The sequence below is a fragment of the Phascolarctos cinereus genome, unplaced genomic scaffold, assembly GCF_003287225.1.
Source record: "Phascolarctos cinereus isolate Bilbo 61053 unplaced genomic scaffold, phaCin_HiC Scaffold_3;HRSCAF=262, whole genome shotgun sequence".
NCBI lineage: Eukaryota > Metazoa > Chordata > Mammalia > Diprotodontia > Phascolarctidae > Phascolarctos > Phascolarctos cinereus.
This window is the reverse complement of record NW_027555736.1, coordinates 187,654,423-187,673,356: the sequence shown is the minus strand read 5'-3', so window position 1 is coordinate 187,673,356 and position 18,934 is coordinate 187,654,423. Positions and strand designations below refer to the sequence as shown.

General features: G+C 49.2%; 1 protein-coding gene across 1 annotated transcript in view; it reads right to left on the bottom strand.

The window, feature by feature from the left end:
• The window catches only part of STARD9 (StAR related lipid transfer domain containing 9), a 149,024-nt gene that overhangs the window by 8,018 nt on the left and 122,072 nt on the right, over window positions 1-18,934 (bottom strand). Inside the window, 11 exon segments of the mRNA XM_078151366.1 lie at window positions 62-126; window positions 313-461; window positions 629-746; window positions 1,653-1,796; window positions 2,042-2,228; window positions 3,221-3,418; window positions 4,883-7,541; window positions 7,544-8,539; window positions 8,542-10,174; window positions 10,176-10,344; window positions 10,655-15,853. Of these exon segments, the coding sequence (XP_078007492.1) occupies window positions 62-126; window positions 313-461; window positions 629-746; window positions 1,653-1,796; window positions 2,042-2,228; window positions 3,221-3,418; window positions 4,883-7,541; window positions 7,544-8,539; window positions 8,542-10,174; window positions 10,176-10,344; window positions 10,655-15,853 (11,517 nt within the window).

Below are 18,934 nucleotides of genomic sequence, written 5' to 3'. Positions count from 1 at the left end.
GGATGGTGACAGTGAAATGTTAGGGCCAAATTCTATGTCTTGGGAAGTCACAGGAACTCACTTCCAGCCTGCAGTGGCCTGGCAGCTGAAGAGATTCTGGAGGTTGTCGGAACAAGCAGCCATCACCTGAAAGTAGACAATGGCCACACTGAGTTGCCAGGTGCTGCCCTATGTGGCTCTCTTGCAATGCAATCTCATTTCCTGGGCACCTCTTCTCCTAACCCACATGAAAGTGCCTGAAAGCCCTTTCCCTCCCTCTTCCCTGTCCTCATTCCTCTCCTCTAGAAAAAAGCCCGGCAGCTGAATGCTCACTTCAGCCATCGTGCTGGCCAGGATGTGTTTGACCAGATCATGGTAGAGGGTGCATGGGGAGGTAGAAAGGCAGTTGTCCGAGTCTGACTGGCTGATGAGGGACTTCTGGGGTCCATCAAAGGAGACTCGGTGGCTTTCGCCTCCAGGCTCTGAGAGGGAAGGAAACAGATAAGGGTGAGGGACAGCCACAGGAAGGGACAGGAACTCTGGAGCAGGAAACATCCTAGAAGCTAATGGTTCCCTCACCCTCCTTAGGATCTCTCAGGAAACAGCCCTCAAAGCCAACACACCTTAGCTTCCCTTCTTCCCTACTTACTGTGACCTAAGTTCTTCTGCACAGGCCCCGTCAGGTAGAGCTGATGGTTTCTCACCACAGAGCGGCCCCGTACATTCCCTCCAGTGGTCTCTTTGAAGCAAGATAAACTAGCATTTCCCTAAAGGACAGAGACATGGGCCCCAGAGAACCCTCAGAACTGGAAGGAGTATAGAAGTTACATACTTTTCCCACTGACTCCAACCCCCACCTCAAAATTCCACCGTAATTATTCACCTAAAATGGCCCAAGAGGAACTTTTTCATTTGGATTGCTGGGATTTGGACGGGGGTAGGTGATACAAAATACAGTTCATTCCCTGGACAGTAGCCCTGGGTCCCTATGGCCACTGCAGGTCCATGTCCCTTGGCACTGACCAGCCACTCCTCAAAGCCTCCAGTACTGGCCCAAAGTTCCCACCAATAAACAGGGCTGGTGTAAGTGACCAGCACCAGTGGGGGAATTAACCCATTGTCCTCGCTGCCCTCCTCAGCTGCTGTGGCAGAGAGCAGAGGTGGGGTGTTGGGGAGAGGCGGCGCTGAAGTGGGAAGAAAACTTAGTAGAACAGGAAGGACATCAAAGAGATAGATGCGATCCTCCCTTTCTGACCCTGACTTTAATGAAGAGATCCATCATTCTGATTCTAGGATCACTTTCCCCCATCTTCATAGAGACAGACCACCAACCCCTTTCTGGAAGCCATAGCTAACGGTCTTTTTTTTTGTCTTGACCCTCTGACCTCTTTGCTGTGACCAGCACTGCTGACCAACTCACTTCCTCTCTGCGCTCTCTGACTTCGGTTTCCAAGACAGCAAGAGAAGAGCAGAGAGAGAACTGAATACACCAGAGGGAGACCAAAACTCAAAAGAGTGACTCGAAAGGATTGTTCATTTGCCTCCCCAATTGCCATGAGCCAGAAACCCAGCTGAATCTGTCCCGGCTGGGGACACCGTCTGGGCATTTCCCCTGCTTTGCCCTCTCTCTGCCATTTCACGAGCTCGGTTTCACCATCCTCCTCCTCCCTTACCTGCTTCTCTGAAGGTGGGTTCTGGCTCGCTAAGGTTAGGTTGCTGCTATCATAGCCAGAGGTAGGGCTGGAAGAGAGGCTATCCATGGAGCTAGTGGTGCACAGAGTGCTCACACTGACCAGGGTTTGAAGTCTTGCTTCTTCCTGGGGAGAGACGACCATTGGTCAACCCTCCTTGAAAGCTCCCTTAAAACCCCCAGGAGCTCCCACCCAATTCCGAAGCTCCCCACAGCTGCTGCAGGACAGGTGGGTCCATCAGGGTGGGCCAGTCAGGCCAGGGCTGGTATACATCACACAAGGCTGCGACTCTGGCTCTCCGAGGCGCCAGAGACAGCCCAGGGGGACGGGCTGCAGAAGCACGGATGCTCCAGCCCCTGTCACGCACACACCCGCTGCAGCTGGGAGACGATCTGCTGGCGGATGCGCTGCTTCTCCTGCTCGGCTCGTTCGCGCAGCCGGTCTCGTGCTCGAGCAATCTCCATCTTGGTCTCCTCCCTGGCCCGCTGGTAGTCTCGGAGCAACACCTCTATGTCAGAGAGCTGGTGACCTCTGGCATCTGACAGGGGCTCCAGCTTCCTGAAGGGGAGGAAAGGTGTACTAGGAGGACTCCTCCCCACAGGGATGGGAGACAAGCCGCCCTGACTCAGCCCCTCACCGCACATCACACAGGAACCTAGATGTCGATATCTTTGGAGGGGACCACATCAGGAGCAAGAGGAAATGCCAAGCTCTTCACACAACCAGGAAGCCAGAGACCCCACTTCCCTCCCTCCACACCTCCGCCTGCCCCTTAACAGCTTGGTGGTCTCTGCCCAGGTGTCCAGAGGGAAACAAAGGACTCGAAGAACTGACCTGGGGCTCAGGGCCCACATCTGGGCACGCCAGAAGCAAGGAATCCCAGACCCAAATTTGGTTTCCTTAACCTCTGGGTTATAGGTGACTGAAATAAAGCCCATCTGGCTCCACTCCACTTGCCCTTTTCCTGTGAGAACTCTCTTCATTTCTCTTTCTGCTTTGTTCATCTCCATCCTCATCCTTTTCTTATCTTTTTCATATATGCACATTATACGTGTGGGATATATTATACATACATTGTTCTATCATGAATGATACATATAAATGTATACACATATGTGTACATATGGATATATCCATACCCATACATGGCAGCTAGGTGGAGCAGTGGATAGAGCGCCAGGCCTAGAGTCAGGAAGACTCCTTTTCCTGAGTTCAAACCTGGCCTCAGACACTCACTAGCTGTGTGACTCTAGGCAAGTCACTTACCCCTATTCGCCTCAGTTTCCTTATCTACAAGATGAGTTGAAGAAGAAAGTGGCAAATCACTCCAGTATATTTGCCAAGAAATCCCAAATGTCACAAAGAGTCGGACATGACCAGAGCAACTGAACAACAATATGTATACATACATACATGCACAAAGACACCCCCATCCTTTCTTTCAAGCCAATCCTGAGAATCCTTCACTACGGCCAATATTACAAAACTCTGATTCCCACCCTGCCCCCCGTTCCCAACCCCCACTGGGGGAGCTCTGGGCCCGTCCTTACCTAGTGGTCTCCACAACATCTTTTCGAAGCTGCTGTAGGTATTCTCGCCGACGGCTAGGCAGGTCAGGATCCCGGACGAGGGCTTCTGGGGTGGGCAGCAGGTTGAAACGCTTCATAGGGCTGAGGCTGCGGGCCCGACGGAAGTTCTGAAGTCTATCTGACCGTTCTCTCCGGATCACCTCAAAGGTCTTCAAGTGCCTAAGAAAGGGTGGGATCAGAGACATATACAACTCCCTAGCACCTAACCCTCCCCTGTCCCCAGCAAGAGAGCCAGAGCTGCTAGCCCTGGATCTAACCTCTCTCCAATCTTGAACCCAGGACCCACACTCATCTCCTCTATGTGGCAGCCTGCAGACCACTCAACTTGAAAGAAGGGTTAAGGGGATGGTTCAAGTTGGACCCACCATCTCAGGTAAGAATAACAGGACCTCACAAACCAATCCCAATTTTTTGGTTTTTCTTTTTTACTTAATCTCTATTGCTATACAATTGAATACTTGGATGGTGAATCTCTTCTTGCCTGTGGTCTCGTCTTCCCAGGGCTCATCATTTGAGGAGGAATTTCTATTCCTCCTTTCTCTCTCGTCTCTTAACAAGCCTTTCTCTTCTCCTTGGAAATACTCCAGCCCCACCTCCCCCACCCTTCCCCAGGCTATTAATTTTACCTCTATGATCCTCACAGCAACTTTGTCAGGTGCTATTATTACCCATTTTACAGATGAGGAAATAGAGTTTAAGAGAGATTAAGGCACAGGGTCATATAGCTACTAAATATCTGAAACTGGATTCAAATTCAAGTCTTCCTGTGAGTCCACCTAAAGCCCATAGGACAGGGACTGGGATTTCATTAATAAAAGGAACCCACAGGTGATGAGTTCCTCCCTCTACCAATACAAGTCAGCACTTTCTCTGCAATTTCCAGTCTTAGATACTGTGACAATATGTTTAATATGACTATGCATGTATAACCTGTTGCTTGCTGTCTTGGGGAGAAAGAGGGGAAGGAGGGAGAAAAATTTAGAACTTAAAATGTAAAAAAAAATAATAATGCTCAAAAAAAATAAATAAATTCTCATAGGGGCAGCTAGGTAGCACAGTGAATAGAGCACCAGCCCTGGATTCAGGAGGACCTGAGTTCAAATCCGGCCTCAGACACATAACACTTATTACTGTGTGACCCTGGGTAAGTCACTTAACTCCACTGCCTAATCAAAAAGAAAGAAAGAAAGAATAATACTGAAAACTATCTTTACATGTAATTGGAAAAAAGAAAATGCTATTTACCAGTAAAAAAAATTTACAGTCTTAAGAGTCATCTTAAGGAGAGGTGTTACACATGAGGCCTGCAGGCCACAGGTGGCCCACAGATTAGTGTGTGGCCCAAACCAGACTAAAATGTAATTGGGAAATATTTAACAAAATAAATAAAAATGTAATAAAAGACTGGTAACACTACATTTTGAAACTAAGTTAATAGGGGACCCACAGTGATTTTCAGAAATGGCTTAGTGGTCCCATCTGACACCATTGGCTTAGAGCCATAAAGGAGAAGTGACTTGTCTAGCCAGGACACAGCCAGGATGTCAGGGGCAAGTCTTGAACCCGGGTCTCCTTGGTTCAAGACCAGCTCTCCCATCCACTACGCACGCTGCCTTGACTTACCGAAAGTATGTTTCCTCCTGGTGTGGTTTCGTTGGGGTGACGGGGACCAGAGCCTCGCCAGTCCCACTCTGCATCACCCTCAGCAGAGCATCGGTCTCTCCAAGGCCATAGAGAAGCTTGGCTTCAGCCAGCTCCACACTGAGAGGTGGGGTCTTTGGCCCCCGTTCCAACGGGACCCCAGCCAGCACCTGTACCTGTTCCCTCTGAAGCTGCTCGGGCACCAGGCTCAGGTGCTCATGGGGCTGAGCTGGTTTCTCCCCCATCCCCTCAGAGCAAGTGCTGTCAACATTCACAGCTTCTTCCACAGGGACAGTCCCCTCTGAGGAGCTCCCCTGAACCCCACGCCAGTTGCTGAACTTGTTATGAACAGGAAGGTCCTTCAGGCTATAATGCCTAGGTTCGGAAGCCTGAACTTTCTGGGTGCAGGACCCCAGCAGGACCTCCGACTGGGTGTCCCTGACCGTGCTGCCGACTCCCGGAGCCACACTGACTTCAGAGATGGAGGAAGGGCCATGGCAATGGTTCAGAACTCCCCTCCAAGAGGTGCTCTCCAAAGTGGGGGGGGACTTCAAGGGCTGCTCCAAGGAGTCAACACCAGTGCCTGTCTTCTGACACCAACTTGTGCTCTGGCTAGCTAGCCGAACCAATACAGGGTTGGCCGCCTCTAAAGTCACCTCTGCCACAAAGTTACTGGAGTTTGAGGCTTCTGACTGGCCCTTGGTGGGGCTCAACCCTGTCATGGGCAGGGACAGGTACAGAGGCCTCTCCCATGAGCTGTGCTTTTCCTTTTCACCAGCCAGCTGTCCTTCCCAGCCCAGAAGCCCCAAGGAGGCCCGCACCTGCAACTGCTGGGGGTGATTCAAGGTTCCTGTGGATGTGGACGCTGAGCTCTCTTGAAGCCACAGGGTCCGCGTCAAGGTCCCAGAGGGATTACATGGGAGAGAGCCATTGCTCAGTTTCTTTCCTGTGGACTTCTCACTATCTCCAGAGATATTCCCAATCTCCCCTTCACTGTAGATTTGGGAAAAATTGTTCACTGGGGCCACCCAGGCAGCTCCAGGCTTCTGATGGTATGCGGTGGAATGAGAAAGAGAAGCCCTAAAGTAAGTAGGGCTGGAGGAGGAGGAGGAAGAATAGGAACCTTGAGTGTTGGCGCTGAGGGTCAGGATAGGGGAGGAAGCCCTGTCTACCAACAAGGTACCCCTGAAGGCTACTTTCTTGTTCTTCTGGGTCCCGGAGTCACAAGAGGACCCTCCATCCTGAAGAAATGAGCTTCTTGCAGAGGACACAGTGCATAAAGTCGGGCTAGTGACCACTGTGCAGGAGGATCCATCCCTCTGGGAACTCAGGGTAGCAGAGGAATCTTGGAGACTTAACAGGTCCTGGGCTAGGGAGTGTTTCTGAAAACTGAGACCATGGTGGGATGTGCCCAGGTTGTTCTGGGCAATGGGGTAATGCCTCTGGCTACCAGGGCTGGAGGAAGTCTGTGTCCTCTCAGCTGTGTCTCCAGGCCCTTTCTCCTGAAGCACAGAGGGGTGATCCACCTTCTCCTGAGGAACGTCCAAGGCATCCATCCCATCCAGGGAGCCATGTTCTGGAGTGGTCACATTTGCTTCCTGAGGACTGGCTAACCTGCTGTTCCCAGGAGAATGGAGGGAAACATCCTGTGGGGCTGGGTCCATCTTGTCGGTCTGGATGCCCACATCCACGGTGGTCTGAGTGCTGTTGTCCATCGTCACTGTCTTGGGAGCCTCTTCAGGGGCCTTGGCATTAATGCTCTGCTCCTTCTCACCTGTCCCCTGATGGGAGAGGTTCCCCAGCAGCTCCGAGGTATTGTGAAGGAGCTGGGAAAGGTGCATCGACACGTTCTGCATGTTGGTCCATGACGCAAGGGGTGGGTGTAACCTGAAGAGGGCAGCCTCCGAATTTGGGTGAGTGATGTCTACACAGCCCTGACAATGCACGGGAACCTGCTGAGGCCGAGTCGGAGCCAGGGTCACCGTCCCCTGCTCACAGGTAGCTACGCCAGCCTTTGGCCAGGACTCAGACTTGGTGGGATATGGCAGCCCGGTGTCGTCTGTCTGCCCCGAGACACCCTCCTGCTCTGTCAGAGTGCTATCATCCTGAGACAGTTTGCTATCCTCAGGCAGGCCCTTGCCCACCTTGTCTGGGGTCCTGGCTGAAGGTGCTGTTATGGAGGTATCAGAGAAACCATGGTGGTTCCTGAAAACATGAGAAACCTTGCACGCCTTCCTTTCTTCTTCTAAGCCCTGAGGATCCTCAATGCCAAGAGTGCTGGAGAGCCCATGGGGGTTGGCATAGGAACTGAGGTGAGAATGGAATGGGGAGCTCAGGGTGCCCAGGCCATTGTCTATACCAGAGCAACAAATAGCTGTGGGGGTGTCCAGACTCCATGAAATCTGACTGCAGGAGACATCACTGGCACTGCCAAACACGTATTGCTTCCAGCCAATCCTCCCGGGCCCCTCCGGCGGCCAAGACTGAAGGAAGGGATTTCTACTGCTAGATATGAAATGCATCGCATCTGCGTTCTCCAGTGCCAACCAGCCTCTGCTCCTGGGATGGTCATCCTGCTCCTCCACCAGGCTGTCTGATGACCTACCTTCTGGGACCGGCATAGCCAAGAGAGTGGAAGAGATGGGTAGGGTGCAGTGCCAGGCTCTGAGGGCTGTGGACTGGCAGCTTCTGAGTTGTAATTTGATAAATCCGTCTGATCACAAGCTGTAGATCTTGGAAACTTCCTCAATTCCATCAGCATCATCATTTCAGATTCATCTGGGGAGAGGTCACTGACGGTCTCACCACTCTCCTCTTCTGTGGGAGAAGGAGGCTCCACACTCATGTTCAATTCCTTTGGAGACCTGGAGGAAATTCCTACAGAGAGCTCCAGGGTGGAGAAATCCTTTGGAGAATGCTCAGGACCAGAGAAAAAAACAACACAGGGGGCTGAGTTTCTGTCAGAGTGACAGCCAGTGTCCAGACCCTCCTGTGAGCCCTCTGGCAGTGGGAGAAGACCCTGAGCATCATAAAGGACGTCATTTCTCTTCCAAGGCCTGAGTCTTTCAGGTCTTGACACCTTTCCATCGGTCATCAGGCTATCTCCGGACTCCTGGGGGCTGGCTTGGCCACCAATTCCTGAATGGTTGTGGTTTCTGTCCTGCACTGTGCTGCCAACGTTGCTTGAGAGCTGCTCATTCTCATCTTTCTTCCACAGACTGACCGGAAGGTTGCTGAGGATACACTTTTTACCTACTTTTGTCCTTGGGTGGGGAATAGAGGTGCTGTGATCTCTGAGATCCTTAGGAAATGGCAGTCCTTGGGCAAGATGTGGAGACCCTACTGTAGGCTCATTCTCAAGAATACCTTCACTTCCACGAATTGCCTCCAGTCTCCTAGCTGCCACATAATTCCCTGACTCAGTCACAGGAGAGAATTCCCATTCATTCTCACTAGCTTTGTGCTTCTCCTGGGGATTCTCCAACTTCTCAGAATAGGTCCTGGCAAGTAAAGAAGCCATTTCAGGCTTGATAGTGACTTTCTTCTTAATGTCTTCTCTCCCAGGGCTCTCTATACTGCCTAAGCCAGTGCTGGAAGCTGCCAATCTCAATTTTCTCTGGTCTTCTCTAAGATCCAAAGTATGTTGGACCCTCTAGACTGGTGGCCTCCATTGAGCTTGGAAGACACCAGGAAAACTGGAAGCATGGTGTCTGAGGCAGACCGGGGAATTCGCTTCTCAGGACTGTTATTTCCATAAGCCAGGGAATTGATAAAAGAAGGTGAATTGATCCAAGCAGTACCTTGTTGAGACGTGCATGGTGGACTGGAAGGAGAAGTCACCACCTCTTCCTGGGATGCTGATGGGCTAAATATAATGCTGCTTTTAGAAGTCTCTAGGTTATTTTGAACCATGCTTCCTTCTGGGCAGTTCTTCATCTCCCTAACAAATGCTGGGGTAAGACTCTGATCAAGGAGGGAAGTTGGACTTGGACATTTGCTATCAGCACCATAGGCTACAGACTGCCCAGACATGGTAACCCCTTTCAACTTTGGGCATTGTGGCAAGGCACTCCCTTTACTGCCTCCCTCTACTATTCCAGAGACCATCATGTCTTGTTTGTGATTTGCCTTCCTTTCTCCTGATCCTGGAGAATGGACACATCTTGGATGAGCAGGAAGACTTCCTGACTGTTTGATGTCCAAGCCTGCCGATGGACTGCCTAAGTATGGTGGTTCTTCAGCCTCTACTATCTCTGCTTCACACAAGACTGGCTGCTTTCTGTTGTGAAAGCTTCCATGGGACCTCAAAGTAGGCCACAGGGTAGCAGAATTCGCCATCACATAAGACATTTCAGCTGCTGCTACCTCAGATCCTCCATCTTTCCAGGGAGATGGAACAGAAGTTCCCCGATGGCTTTGCAGGTCAACCATTGCCTCCAAAGGGCTGCCCAAGTCCCCACCACACAAGCTCTCATAAGCGGTACTTTGGGCTCTGAACCCTTCCCAAGCCCTCCGGATGCTCTCCCTGCTCCCTAGGCTAGCCCTCTCCACCTCTGAATGTGCCCCTGTCTGTGGCCGAATTATTCTGATGCTGTTGGAGATGGCATGGGGAGAAGGTGAAAACAGCTGCTGCTGTAGCGGCTCGTCCCTCTTGTTCTCCTTTGAGGCTGATGGGAAAAGCAGGTTTGCTGATGCCAGATGACTATGAGCAGAAGGTGACCTGATAACCTCTTCCTTCTTGTCTGGACTTTCAGAGAGGACTTGGGGATCAAACTGCCCTGTCAGCTTCTCACCTGCTGCTTGCGTATTACTGGGTTTGCAAATGCTCGGGTTGGCCATGGTGCTGAAGGACAATGGTGAGGCGTGCTTTTGTCCTCTGCTAGGGGCAGTGACACCTTTCCTTAACTGGAGACCATCTTCCACATACAGCTTTGCCAGAGGCTTATTTTTATCAGGATGCTTTTCTGATGCAATACCTGGAGATGCCTTTTGGATATGCCCTCTTGTGGCTTTATTTTGCATAAAACACACTTGTGACTCATCCTCCTCCTGAGTCCTGTCTAATTCCAGCTGGTCTCTTTGGTTGTAGTGAGACAGCTTAGGGGTCCCAGAAAAAGCCTCAGGCTTTGGTTGAGTTTCACTGCAAGGCACAATCATCTGCCTATAGGTGCTGTCCTTTGAAGACTTCCCACCCTCCTCTGACAGTCTAGTGTCCTCCACTGTGGTCTCTACATTCACTTCTGGAGACATGGATGAGTTGGCAGAGGCCCCCCAAAACCCCTGGTGAGACTCTGGTCGGTTTAGGCACAATCATCTGCTCATTGGTGCTGTCCTTTGAAGACTTCCCACACTCCATGGATCGTTTGGTATCCTCCACTATGGTCTCTACATTTGCTTCTGCATTCATGGATGGGGTGGCAGAGGCCCCCCAAAACCCTGATGAGACTCTGCTCAGTCCAGGCACAATCATCTGCTCACCGGTGCTGTCTTTTGAAGAGTTCCCACACTCCTCTGATAGTCCAGTGTCCTCCATTATGGTCTCTATATTCGTTTTTGGATACATGGATGGGTTGGCAAAGGTCCCCCGAAGCCCTGATGAGACCCTGGTCAGTTTAGGCACAATAATCTGCTCACTGGTGCTGTCCTTTGAAGATTTCCCACACTCTTTTGAGTCTTTTTCAGTGTCCTCCACTATGGTCTCTACATTTGCTTCTGCATTCACGGATGGGGTGGCAGAGAACCCCCCATGCTGAGGAAACCAATTTTCCCTCAACAGTTGCTGACAAAGAGGTGCTGGTGATACTGAGATCCTTGGCAACCTCTTCTGTCCTCCACGGCTTCTTCTCTAGGGCCTGAGGGGCTTGGAGTTCGCTGTCTGCCTGCTGGTGACTGGCCCTTTTCTCCGGTAGACACTGGTTAAGTGAACCAGCTCTTTTCATGTTTCTTAACAAGGCCACCTTTGTGAGAGATGCATTTCCTAGGTTCAGATCTGTAGGGGTGATTCTGGTGTCCCCTCCCTGCTGTTCTAGAAGCACAGCAGTAGCTGATGCTTTCACCTCTTCCTTGGAGCAGCTGTCACCAGAGGGCTCACTAGGGCTCCCACCCCCATTGGGCTGATAACAGAGGCCAGACGCTGTTCTCAAAAGAAAGCTCTGACAAACTGATTGCTCTACAAAGGACTTTTTGCAGCTATTACTTCTAAGAGAGCTGCAGTTTCTTGCTTCTCCGTATTTTTTTTGCTGTTCTACTCTGCTTTCTGAGGGGGCGAGGCCCTGTGTTTTCAGAAACTCCAGCTCTGACTCAGAGTTGGTGGAAGAAAGGCTCACTGCCTTCACTGTTGACCTGAAATACTTTTCTGACCGCTTTGGCAGACCAGAGGAAAGGATGTTGCCTGTTCCTTCCTGAGGGGCAGCCACTGGGCAGCCTTCTTGACTTGGCAAGGGAGGCACTGTCTGCTGAGTGCGATATCTGCCTGTACACTTGATTTGGCTTACATCAGGTAACTCTCGAGCCACTGGAGCTGGATGGGTTTCTGTTTGCAGGCTCTTTCCCCACGAGGCATTTGTTTCTTGATCTATGTCATGGACTATTGGTTCTTCACACTTAGCTGTTATCGTGGTACTGGTTAGGTTTTCAACAGCCTGACTTTCCTGGAAACTGGCCTTGGCCTCTAATTCTGGAAAATGTCCTGTCCTCACAGTGGCATGACTTTGAGGGTTCAGTTCTGAAGCAGATTGCTCATTGCAGCTTCCCTCAGACCTTTCTTCCTCAGGTCTCAACGGCTCAATTTTGACCAATGGCTCTGCTATCTCTGGACTTTCTGGAGCATTAGCAGGTTTTTTCTGAGCAGTACATCTTTGTGAAAACCTTAAGAACAAATAATCACTAGGGCACTTTTCCGACAGTTTAGGTATAGGTAAGAGAATATGTTCTCTTTCGGTTTTGTCCTCTTCGATGAATTCAGTGGGCCTGGTAAGATTTGGAGTGATTTTCTGGGCCTGCTCACTCTTCTGAATACAACTGCTGACCTCCTTGATTCCTCTGGTTTCAACGCTACTAGGGACTTCCTCCTCCTCCTGTACCTTCTTCGAAGAATGGGGCTGATCTCTGTAAGAGGGGCTGTCTCTGAAGTCATTTGGTCTCAGAGTGAGACGGGCCTTTACTTGCTCCTTCCTATCCTTACATATAGCTCTCCTACAGGCTTCCGCCATATACAAGGCACGAGGGGGATATTTTTGCCTGGAATCTATTTCCAAGATGCTGCTTTCCAGCTCTGATACACTACTAATTAGCCTGGCCATTTCTTCAGAATGATTAACAATTTTACCCTCAGAAGAAATCTGATTTCTTCTTCGAGATATTTCTCCTTGGGAATTGGGCATCACCATTAAACTCTCAGGTTCCTTGCTTGCAACAGGGCCTTCTTCCTTGGAGGATACACCTGGCAGAAGGTTTAAAGCAGAGTCTTTTCCATAAGAGTGGTCTTCTCTATGATGCATCACTCCTTCTGAGCAGTCCTGGGGATGCAAAACCATTCCAAGAGAAACAGATTCAGTTCCTTCCCTTGGGTGGGATGAGGTTTCATCCTTGACCATTATCACTGGACTCATACACCTAGAGTGACTTGCTAAGCTGCACTTTTTAGGAACCAAAACATTCTCCTGCATATAGACTCTATGTTGAGTTGGGCTCAAGCTCTCTGTTTTGTAAATGAAGTTGGAATTGGGTCCAGAATGGATCTGCCCTTCAAAATCAGTTGCACCGATCCCTTGGAGGTAGCCTTCCTGCTTCCCTCGGACATCATTTTCACTCTGCCTGTGTTCACGATCTCCTCCAATGCTAGAGATAACTGGGAGATGCATCATTGCCCCAGAATCATTGAATGGAACCCCCCAAGAGGGCTGAGCTGGGGCTGTTTCCTTTATCTTCAGTGAGGACTGTGGGTGTTTGTTACTTAAAATCCCGGCTGGTTTTCCTAACTGACACACTGCCATGCTAATGCTCTCCAGCAGCAGTCTATCCTGAGCAGAAGAGAAAGAGATGGGATTGCTGTACTTTTCCATATTTGTGGGGACCCCGGTTCCACTCAGGTCTTTGCTGGTGTCTGGGCTGAAGGACCTCTCTGCTACAACTTGCTGAGATGAAGGATTCTTGGGATTTGGGGTATGTAATAAAAGCAGCAGGTCACTGTCCAGATTTCTGAGAAACTGAAAGGTGTGGTTCAAACTCTCTACTGTGTTAGTGGGTGGCATATCCTCCTCCCACTCTCGGCATGCAGGGATCTCCAGCGCCGTTTCTGTCAAGGCATCTCTACTTTCTAACACATAAAATGTTTCCAAGGGATGGAGCTGCTCAGGGGATGGGAAAGGATCCCAGGGTGGGAATGACTCAGAGTCAGTAGGCAAGGCCAAAGAAAAACTCCTTTCTCTGTCGATTTCTTCATTAGCATTCTGCAGGAGCTCTGCCTTCATCACTGGCTGGGAAAGAGTCAGCTTGCTGGGCGGATTCTCATCTTGCTGGGCCCAGGTTGGAGAACCCTGATCTCCCTTAACAATCATGGGGCTGCTGCTGTTGGATATGTCCCTCAGGAAAAAGCTCTCATCAAAGGAAACTGCTGACCCTGCTCTTCTACAGACCAGAGGCTGCAGCTGCTTTGAGCTGCCCTCATGTGCCTGGTGCAGTTCTGTCATGGAAGCTGAAATCCTGTTTTCTGCTGCAAAGACCCAAGCATTTTCTAACCCTGAATCTCCTGCTTCTAAGTCTGTTGAGGAGCTGCTACAATGAGCATCTTTTTCAATAGTTCTAAAGAAAGCGGAGAGGTCGTCCAACTCAGAGCTCCCACCATTTTGTTCTTGCTCTCTTCTCAGGTGCGTCATGGATGGCAAAGAGAAGGAAGGACCACTGAAATCAAAATCATCAGGCATCTTCGGACACACAGGGAAGAAAGAATCCCATCTTTTGCTAGATGTAAAGGGCAGGTAACTTGTGTCCTTCAGAGAGGAACTAGAAACTTGTGTGCTTTTCACTGTGGCCCCCTGGGAAGACTGAGAAAATTCACATAAATATTCAACAACAGGCCTGCCCTTTCTAAGGCTGCTGCCTTTGTGAGACAACAAAGATGCAGGGGCAGCTGACCTGATGGAGGTTAGAGTGCCATCTGAAGGGACAGAGTTGCAGTACCCAGCCTGGTTGGGTAGGCCTCTTCCCTCTTTATGAAATGACTCCTGTGAGACAGTCGCATCTGATCCAGACTTGCAAGGTCCTTGGGATCTCCATGTAGCCTCTGAAGATACAACCAAAGAAGGTTCCATGGTCACTTCGTTGGTACTGTTGGGGACCAAGGCTGAGCCTTGGAGGTGACTGAACCTGTATACCGCAGTGGCTACCTCAGGGGCGGGCTGTTGTAATCCCTCCGCTTCGACCGCAGCCTTGGGCTTCTCCATGGCTTGGACCTCTGGTTGCTGGATATGAAGATTCATCTGTGAGTACATTTTGACTTCTTGGGAGTCTTTGGGATTGCTCCCTGAATCACAGGAGAACCAAGAGTCCACAGAAGCCAATGAGTTGTTTCTCGGGTGCTGTGTCTGTTGGAGGGGTTTGCATTTGTCTCCTTCTGTCTTGGGCTGGAAAGCCAGATAAAAAGAACCACTTGGCTGCAGGCTAACATCAGGCCCTCCTGCACCTGATCCCTGGTCTGAGGTCTGGAACTCAAGTACCTTCTCCTGGCACACTATGAAGGATGGGGAGCTCTTCATTTGCCAAAAGACCTCCACAGGCATCTCATCTGATGAGGGAGAAGTGGACCCTTCCTTAGATTCTTCCGTACAGGCCTCTTCCTCATTGTTCAGGCTATCCAGAGAAAAGGTCCTCACCTTTTTCCAGGGTAGTCTACTGCCAGGGGTAGGCAAAGAGGCCTCAGGAGAAGCCACTGGCCTAGCCTCCCTTCTCTCAGAGGCCTGTGGTGGGGGAGAACAGTGCAAAAGCCTTCTCTGTGTCCTGTTCCTTTTTTCCACCAGGGAATCCTGAGACATCTGGCTGTCATCACTTTCTGAGTTCTCAGGCTCTGTGCAGTGTGGCTTTGGCTCAGGGGCCTCCTGCTTTTGTGGTTTGATCAGGGTCCCGCTATAGGCACAGGAGAGGGAATCCAGAGAGTAGGTACTATCGGTGTCTGAGAAATCATTCTCGTTTTCCTGTGGCCGGGCTCCCAGAGGGCTGGAGGAGGCCTGCGAGGCACTGTTCCTTTCTCTATCATGACAGGTCCCTCTATCACACTCTGTCTTCACAAGGTTCTGAAGGAAACTTTCGTCTCTGTCTTTCACGTCAGAAAGACACCCCCATGGCCATGCTGAGGCTCTAGCTAATGAGGCCGCACTGGGCTCCCACTGTTCTAAGGCCCAGGCAGCCTGACGCAGGCGAGTCCTTTGAATCTTTCCACATATGACCGATCGCTTGGCTCCCTGGGGGTGTGGGGAGCTGCTGCCGTTCCCTCGGGAGGCCCGGTTTGTCAGGAGATCCCCTTCTCTTCGGCACCTCCGCCGTGGCGGACCATGGCTTCCGGGTGGCTTTTCCCTGCCTATTCGGGGGCTGGGGATGAGGGAATCCGGCTTCTCCCTCGATCTGAGGTGCTCTGATGATCGGCCTACAGAGACTAGGTTTCGATGTAGCCGCATCAGCTGCTTGTTCCTGCCCATTTCTTGACTCTTCCTGTCTGTGGCAGAAGCAATCTTGGGGCTCATGGTGGGACTAGTCCTTTGGGCTGAGGTATCTTCCCTAAAAGATGCTCTCCTCCCCTCACAGACCTGACACAGGCTTGGGGGGCAAGAGCCATTCGACGGAATTGTACTTCCTCTACGAACAGCAGCTTGAAGGAGACATTCCTCTGACTGAGGTTTCTCTGGTGTATAGCAAACAGTCTCAGCTGACAACTTGGCAGGAATGTCACACTTCAGAACACTGAAAATACAAAGAAAACCAACTCAGGATATTTCAGAGACCCTTTACAAAACCATTCATTAGGGTGAAGGTGGTTATGGTGGGACCATAGATCTGGACCGGAGAAAACCTAGCAGTCAAGGTACAGAACACAGTTTGATTTGTCCCAATGTGGTTAATACTAAACCAGATCTCACTGCCCTCCTGTGCCTTCAAGTAGGGATCACATTTAAGAAAGCTTTAGATAAACAACAGAGAAAAGTTCTCTGGTTCTTTCTGAGACAAGCATTCTCTGGGCCCCTCAACTTTCAGTTTTCTATGCAGAAAAAGGAGTGTGAATCCCAGAAGGCCTAGAGATCATGAAGGTCAAGGAGGTGGGAGGGCCATTATTATCCTCACCCACCAACATCAACTAAACACCTGCTAGGTACAAGGTCCTGGGGAGCCAAAGAGGTATGAGAACACAGTACCTGTGCCCAGAAATATTCAACACTTTAAAAAGTAATCCAAAGCACTGTTCTTAATGGTGAAAGAGTGGCAGAGATAACAAATACTAAAGGAACTCAAAAGGAAAATGAGAACATGATGGGTTGGGTCCTTTGGGGAGGGCTAAAAGGAAGAGCTAGGTTTTTAAATAAGGATACTGCTTAGATAACTGCGTAGGAGGTAAGAAGGTAATTTTAGCCACAAGAAATGATTTGTGCAAAGGTCTAGTGGGTGGCAGGAATGTACATGAGCGCATTCTAGAGGCAACAAGTAGACAGTTTGGTTAGAAAAGTAAAGAAGCAGAGGGGGTGGTTGGAGAAATAAGCAGGGACAATTTGAGGGACATTCTTTTAATAAATGCTGAAGAACTCAAAAGGAAGGTGTGAATATGATATGCCGCATCACTGGGAAAGGCTAAAAGGAGGGGCTGGGTCTTGAAAGAATGGTGGTATAAAGAAGGTTGAGTAATTTACCTTCTGAATAGAGAGGGGATGCATGCAAAGGGATGTCTTAGGAAGTTTAATCTGACTATAGCATAAAGAACAGATTTAAAGTAGGAAAGATAGGAGGCAGGAGATGAGTTAGGAGATCATTGCTATTAATATAATTGGTTATAATAAGGGCATGGGCTTAGGTGATAACAGTGTCAAAGGACAGATGCAAAAGACATTATAGAAGAAGGACCAGTAGGATTAGACTAAGATGATAGTAGTGTTATGATCTGAAAGCAGAGGAGTCGTCTACAGAAAAGAGAATTTTAGATCCATCTAGAAGTGGTATACACACAATGGTGTGGGAAGAGACTGATAGACAAAGAAGTCCACTTTGGAAGCCTCCACAGTAATCCAGGCATGGGATGATAGAAGGTCTGGATTAGGTTTGCAGCAGTGGAAGTATAAAGAAAGGGGTCAACTCTGAAAAAACTGGCTGAAAAATAATTATCTGGGTTTGAAGGGGGAGGAGACAGATGATAATCAAAACTGTGATCCTAGCATGTTCAGCAAACTAGTTTGAATGGGGAAGATATTGAATTCTGTTTTGGACATGTTGAATTTGAGACAACAGAGGGACATTCAAGTAGAAACTCCCAGTAAGAAAGAGAAAATATAGCATGGAAGAAAGGAGCTGGGAGGCATTTGCGTAGAGGTTATAGCAGTAGAAAATGGTTGTAATAGGCTCAGAAGAGGGTAATGAGAGCCAGAAATAGGATGGCGATAGTGGGCATGGAAAAGTATTGCAGAGATGGGAGTTCAATCACCATGACCTGACAAGTGACAAAATGGCGGCAGAGTGTCAAGGATTCGCAGGTTTCAAGCCTGGAAGAAGGTGATGCCAACAACATGCAATGAATAATGCAGATTTACACAGAAAACAATGAATTCCATTTGGCTAGGTTGAAGTCTGCAGGACACACAACAGAAGAAGTTTGACAAGTAGTTGGAAATGTTGAGGTTGGACGTGGTTAATATGGAAATATGTTTTGTATGATTTCACATGTATAATTGATGTCTTCTTGCTTACCTTCTCAGCGGATGAGGAAATGACTAGAGGGAGACAGAAAATCCAGAACTCAAAAACTCTTTAAATTAATGTTAAAAATAAATAATAAATTTGTTTTAAAGAAAGAAATTTTGAGGTTGGAACTCAAAATTTCTTTTTAGAATTAAGGAGTTATCCACATAGAAATAAAAGATGCCTGAAACCCTGGGAATACATGAGACAGCCAAGGGAGAAAGTATACACAGAAGAAACAAGGAAAGTCTTGGGAATATCCATGTTCAGGAAGAAGAGGCACATCTAAGGAAGAAGCAGCAAGACAGGTAGAAGAACCAGGAAGGGCAGTGTCATGGAAGCCAAGAGGAGAGCTTTTAAAAAGGAAGGAGGTGATTAACAGTATCAAATAGGAGGCAAGGAAAGGGAAGGGACAGGAGGGGGAGGTGAAAAAGGGGAAGAGGAAAGGGAAAGAGGAAGGGAAGGAAATGTGCATTTATATACACCTACTGTGTGCCGGGCACTGTTCTAAGTGCTTTTCATATATATCTCATTTGATCCACACAAGCAAGGTAGATGCTATTATTAGCTTCATTTTACATCTAAAGAAGCTGAGACAAACAAAGGTAAAGTAACTTGCCTAGGGTCACACAGCTAATGCACATCTGAGGCCAGATTTGAAGTCTAATCTTTCAGACTCCAGGCCCAGTGCCCTATCCATTGCTCCAGGAATAGCCTCATATGAGAACTGAGAAAAGGCCACTGGATTTAGCAACTAGCAAGTCACAGGACAGTGTTCTGGGAAGAGAGGTTCCAGTAGAGTGATGGGGCACTAAAGACAGTATAGCATGATGAAACGTGAAGTAGAAAGGGATGGCATTTGGGTCCTCTACTTTCCTTAGAAATTTGACAGTGAAGGTGAAGAAATACAATATGATAGCTTTAGGGAGTAATATGATGGAGGAAACAATTTGTTTCATTTCTTTCTTTTAGTACTAGGAAATCTGCATATGTTTGCAGGCAGGAGGAAGGAATCAAGAGGGGAGAGACAAGAGGTGAAAGGTGAGCAGGGGAAGATTAATGCAGCAAGACCCTAGAAGTGACAGAATCAAGGGTAAAGGTAGA